This window comes from Panthera onca, chromosome D4 (assembly GCF_046562875.1).
Source record: "Panthera onca isolate mPanOnc1 chromosome D4, mPanOnc1 haplotype 2, whole genome shotgun sequence".
Classification (NCBI taxonomy): domain Eukaryota; kingdom Metazoa; phylum Chordata; class Mammalia; order Carnivora; family Felidae; genus Panthera; species Panthera onca.
Genome location: NC_138351.1, coordinates 93,644,020 through 93,648,975, shown reverse-complemented (window position 1 = coordinate 93,648,975; position 4,956 = coordinate 93,644,020). Strand labels below are relative to the sequence as shown.

The 4,956-nt window shown below is 68.1% G+C and overlaps 1 protein-coding gene across 3 annotated transcripts; it reads right to left on the bottom strand.

Annotated features, from left to right (window-relative positions):
* Nucleotides 1–939: 939 nt before the first annotated feature.
* Nucleotides 940–4,726, bottom strand: TMEM250 (transmembrane protein 250). 3 transcript variants are annotated; one of them, XM_060627484.3, is made up of 2 exons: nucleotides 4,629–4,726; nucleotides 940–3,312 (listed from the first exon to the last, which is right to left on the bottom strand). In XM_060627484.3, the coding sequence occupies exon 2, from the start codon at nucleotides 3,260–3,262 to the stop codon at nucleotides 2,774–2,776; it is 489 nt and encodes a 162-aa protein (XP_060483467.1). In that variant the 5' UTR covers nucleotides 3,263–3,312; nucleotides 4,629–4,726; the 3' UTR covers nucleotides 940–2,773. The 3 variants fall into 3 exon arrangements, with proteins under 3 accessions (XP_060483467.1, XP_060483468.1, XP_060483466.1); XM_060627485.3 differs by having other exon boundaries at nucleotides 4,625–4,707; XM_060627483.3 differs by lacking the exon at nucleotides 4,629–4,726 and adding an exon at nucleotides 4,255–4,595.
* Nucleotides 4,727–4,956: the final 230 nt, after the last annotated feature.

Below are 4,956 nucleotides of genomic sequence, written 5' to 3'. Positions count from 1 at the left end.
AGGCCCCGGGAAGGCCGGCGTCCTGAGGCATGCCGGGGACCACGCCTACAGGTGCACGCCCTAACCCTTGGGGCCGCCCGAGGCGGGACAAACGCCACCTCCTGAGCAGCCTCTGCCACTCTCGGGAATGTTAGCAGCTCTGCCATCGAAGGCTACCCCCCACATGACTTGGATTGTTTTCTTCTGAGAAAACCCTCCGTTCCACAAGATTCCGGAGGCCGCAGAGAACGGCTGCGTGGCACTTTCTGGCTGCCATGGCAGCTTGGAGGGATGCTGCCCTCGTCGGTGACCTGGGAGAAGTCAGACACGGGCGTCCCTGCACAGAAGCCAGGAAACCCTGACAAGCTGAGGGCGCTAAGTAATCAGGCGTCTGTCGTCTTTCCGAGTGTTTTGGTCACTTACGCTTTTTTCTCAGTAGCCTCCACACCCAACGTGGGGCCTGAACTCCCCACCCTGAGATCTGAGACGCGCACGCTCTGCGGGCTGGGCCGGTCGGGCGCCCCACGTGCTTTTGGTTAAACAAGAACCACGACTTTAGTTTTCAGCCAGGGTTCTCTCCGCACACACGTATCTTCCCCTGAAGTGGAACTCACGCTGCGCTCACTCCTGTGACCTGTTCCCACTCACCGCACGGGTGTCTCCTCGCCCTGTAAGGACCCTTCATGCCCGTCTGCTGGTGGGAGTCGGCCCTCGTGGACCTGGCTAGGGCCCCCCGCCAGCGCTGCCACTGTCCCTGCCATCCCGACCGGGTCCCCAGGACTTCGAGGTCAAGGTGGGCCCGCCAAAGCCCACCACGCCTGTCCCTCCCCCGGCATCACAGGTGACCGCTTCAACACGTTCCCAGTGTTACTCGTGACAGACGCCGTCTGCAACGTTTTCGGTTGGTTACATCCTTAAAAAATAAAATCAGATTTTGAGCTTTAAACAATCACTCCGTCAACACGTTAAAAAAATAAGTTTAATGCAGGTGGCTCATTTCAATAAAGAATTTAACAGGCACTCGAGACGCGGAGTATCTTTGTGTTCAGTGCGCCACCCCCTCGCACGGCCGGACCCCTCCTGCCGTCCTGACTTCGCGGACACGTGCCCACCCCACCGACGGGAGCTCTGGGGGAATCCGAGCCAATTAACACGAAACAAAACTTTGAGGAAACAGCATGACTTAGTGCAAAAGATTCTGCGGCGCTGAGCAGCGGCGTGCACGCAGGTCAGCTCCCCGCCTGCCGTCCGGGAACTAAGAGAACTGCGAACCAGGAGCCGTCGGGCCGCCCTCGGGTCGGCGACCTGGAAGCTGCAAGTCAGAGCGCGGTTCGCCGCCGAGCGCCCTTCGCCTTCTCCACCTGACTTGGGGGCTCTCTTCCAGTGGGACCCAACCGTCCGACAGCTCCCTACCGCCGCCACCGGACTGCCCGGCCAGGCAGGGTCAAAGGGGCGCTGCCCACGCCCAGGGGTGGGGGTGGGGACAAGCTAGGGTGAAGCGTGGGTCTGTCACTCCCTAGTATGGGGCAGTGTCCTGTCCCTGGTCTCTGCCTGTTGCCCCAGCACGATTATTCAAAGCGCCTTCTCACCTGCCCAGAGACCCACGGTGACTACTGAGCCCCCAGGCCACTCTGTCCTCCTCCGACAGAGAAGCCCAAGGCCAGGGGTCCGGGCAACACACGGGCCCCCGCTGGACTACCAGCCCTTTGTTCTCTCCCGCCCCCCGTGCATTTCTGCCTTTCACTCCACAGCTGCTCTGGCGGCCACCAGGGCAGGAGCACGGGGCTGAACGTCCCTGGCTTAGAGGCCCGGCCCTGGGGCACACGCGTAACTCTGAGAGGTGCTTTTTACACAGAAGCTTTGCTTGTGCTTCTGCGGTGCCCGCTCAGGCCGTGCTGCACCTCCTCGAGACCTCTGACGTCAGCTCCGTGCACGTGCGGTTCCCTTCCAGCCACCCCTCCGAGGAAGAGAAGCCAGAGCCCCTCCCCCAGCAAGCAAGGAGTTAAGCTGCCTCCTCAGAAATCCACACTTGAAGAGGCTGTGGCATCCAACCTGACGTCAACAACCCGGCCGAAGAAGACGGGCCTGCCCCGGACCCAGCACTGCCCAGGGCCGGCCCCTGATCTAGGGAAGCTGCCAAGGCCGCCCGCACCCCCACCGGACTGCATCTAAGCAAACCAACAAGACCCTGAAGCCTGGCCTGGGACGCAGGACCCCCTACGCCTCTCAGGGTCGCAGACGCAGAGTGTGCGAGCCGTGCCCGGATTCGGTGGCCCAGGGCAGAGGGAACAGCCTCGAGGCAGTGCGGTACCTCAGCAAGCTGAGCCCGACGCTCCCCTGAGGCTGGGGCAGGGGCTGGGGGTTGGCGGGAAGGGGGCCGGAGGCTGGCCAGGACGGACTCGCACACCCCGGCCCACGCCTGTGTGCCGGACAGGCAGCAGGGACGCACAGGCTCCCCCGGGGCAGACGGGGCCAACGGGGCCCACCCCGGCAGCGCGGGGGCCGGAAGTACAGGCTGGCGGCCACGGGCGCTGTACCGACGCGGGCACACCAGGAGGATCGGGGCGGAAATCCGGCAGCAGAGGGGGCACCGGCGTCCCCTTCGCGGCGCAGCCTCAGCCCCCCTCCCCCACGGGCTGGGGGCGGGGCGGACGCCGCGGCCGACCCCCATCCGTGAGCCGGCTTGGGAAGAACAAGGACCTGACCTACCCCGTGGAGGAGAACGCGGCCACAGGCGCACCCACCGCCGCCGGTCGGGCCAGAGAAACCCCAGAGCCAGGCCCGCCGCTGCCCCTCACATGTCCACGAAGACCATGAAGCACCAGCCCAGGCCCCCAACCAGCAGCACGGTTACTCGGATCCCGTAGATGAGCAGCTCGTTCAGGAGGCGGAAGTCGACGCGCCGGCGGCCAAGCAGCAGCAGCAGCACCGACAGCTTGAGCTGGAAGCGCAGCAGGACGCGCACGCCCAGGTACTGCAGGCAGAAGAGGGCGGCCAGCGCGCCCCACAGCGTGGCCGTGAACAGGCTGCAGCTAAAGTACAGCAGGAAGCGGATGAAGCCGTAGAGCCAGCGCGCCCGGATGTAGACGTCGAAGTTGTTGTACTTAGTGCGCGCCGGGCGGGAGGTGCGCGCCGGCCCGCAGGCTGCGTGCAGGCAGGTGGTGTGCGGGCCGTGGAAGGAGCGCACCCGCCGCGGGATGGGCATGACCGGCATTGGGGCCCGGGCGGTGGTGCTAGCTTGTGGCAGCGGTGGTGTCCGGGCAGTGGTCAGCATAGGCGTCATGGGCACCTAGGCCTGGAAGCCAGCAGCTGAGCCCTGGGGGAGGCGGTGGCCTGCAGGAAAGCGACAAAGAGGAGCCGGGTCAGCCCCGGGACGATGTGAGCAGGTGCATCCGTTCTGGGAAAGCAGCCAGCCCTGGGGCCGCAGCGGAACTGAGTCTAGGTCAGGGGGAATCTGCTGGGGCTGGGGGGGGGGGGGGGGGGGGGAGTGTTGCTCTTTCCACAGGCACTACTGGGGACATTTCACGGGGACACAGACGGATGAGTTCGCCTCAGCAACTTGACAGGCCAAGGGCTGCAGACAGCGGGTTGCGGGGCTCCGAGGTCACTGCCGGGCCTGAACCCTGGCGCGGTCACCCACTACGAGCAAGCTGGAGCGGTTTACGTCACCCTCCCATCCCTGCTCTGCAAAGCAGGGATGCTCGCTGCGCTGTGCTCCCCGGGGTGCTGGGGGTTAGCTGGTGGCCGTGCCCGGCAGGCGGAGGGCAGCTGACTGCCAGTGGTGCCATCACAGGCCCACAGATTGGGCGCAAGGAAAGGAGAAATAAATACCAAGTGGCTCTCTGGTAACTTCCACTCACGGGTCGCCTAAATAACTTGTGGGTGGAAAAACATGCAAGTACAGGACGTGTGAGACAGGGGCGGCCAGGTTGGTTGCGGGCTCAGGAGACACATCACACGGGGGCCCTGCCGCGGGGACCCGGGGTCTGCGCTGAGGGTCGCGGAGGCGGCGGCCGGGCGCGCCCAGCCCTTCCCGCAGGCTTGGCCAGAACCTGGTCCCGCGCCTCCGGGCGGCTCCGCGCGGCTCGCCTCGGCCGGGCCTCGTCCGCAGGGTCCCCGCCCGCTCCCTGCTCGTCGCGGGGACGCGCCCGCCGCCGCCCCCACGCACGGTCCTCCAGCGTCGGCGCCGCGGGCTTCCGGGGCGGGCGAGGACCGGCGGGGACCCGGCACGCGGCGGCCGCCCGCCACCCCGGGGCAGGCCCGCCCGCCGCTCACCAGGTGCCCTCTCCGCGCCGGCGTCGGGGGAGGCCGGCGGTGCGGGCGGCCGGGCCGGCGGGTCCCCGCGGCACGAGGGGCTGCAGGAGCAGGGCGGCCGCATCATGGTGCCGAGGGCGCGGCGACTGCGGGTCCCGGCCGCTCACGCGTCCCCGCCCTCGGGCGCCCCGGAGGGCCCGGGGCTCGCGCGCCCGGCGGCCGGCAGCGTTTGGCCCAGCGTGGGAGCCGTAGCGCCGTCCCTCCGCGGCCACCGTAGGGCTTCCCTCCCACCCCTCCGCCCGTGCCGACACCGAAGGCGCCTCCCTTCCCCCTGCTCGGGCCGACTGCGAGCGGCCGGAACGCGGCCCTTCCCCAGGGCGTGCGTGCTTACGTGCCTGCGTGCGCGCGCGGCCCTTAACGTTGCCGACCGAACCCTAGCACCGCGTACGCCGCCGGCGGCTCGCTCTGTCTTGCGCAGGCGCAGATCGTGGGCGGCTCCTCCGCGCACGCGCCGCGGTGCCCGAGGCGGCTGGCAGTGCGCAGGCGCGCGCCCGCGAGGGCTGGGCTGCGAGCGGCGCGCTCCTCGAGTTGCTGCTGAGGATCCACGCTGGTCCCGGACCGGCCGCGGCCGTTCGCGTGTGCGACCCGCAGGGCTGCGGCCGGGCGGGGGGACGGGGACGGGGGGCGACTCCAGCCGCAGCCCTGGGCTTGCCCCTTCCTGGG

Coding starts and splice junctions, on each gene's coding strand:
- TMEM250 (XM_060627484.3), bottom strand. CDS start 3,262: ATGACGCCTATGCTGACCACTGCCCGGACACCACCGCTGCCACAAGCT.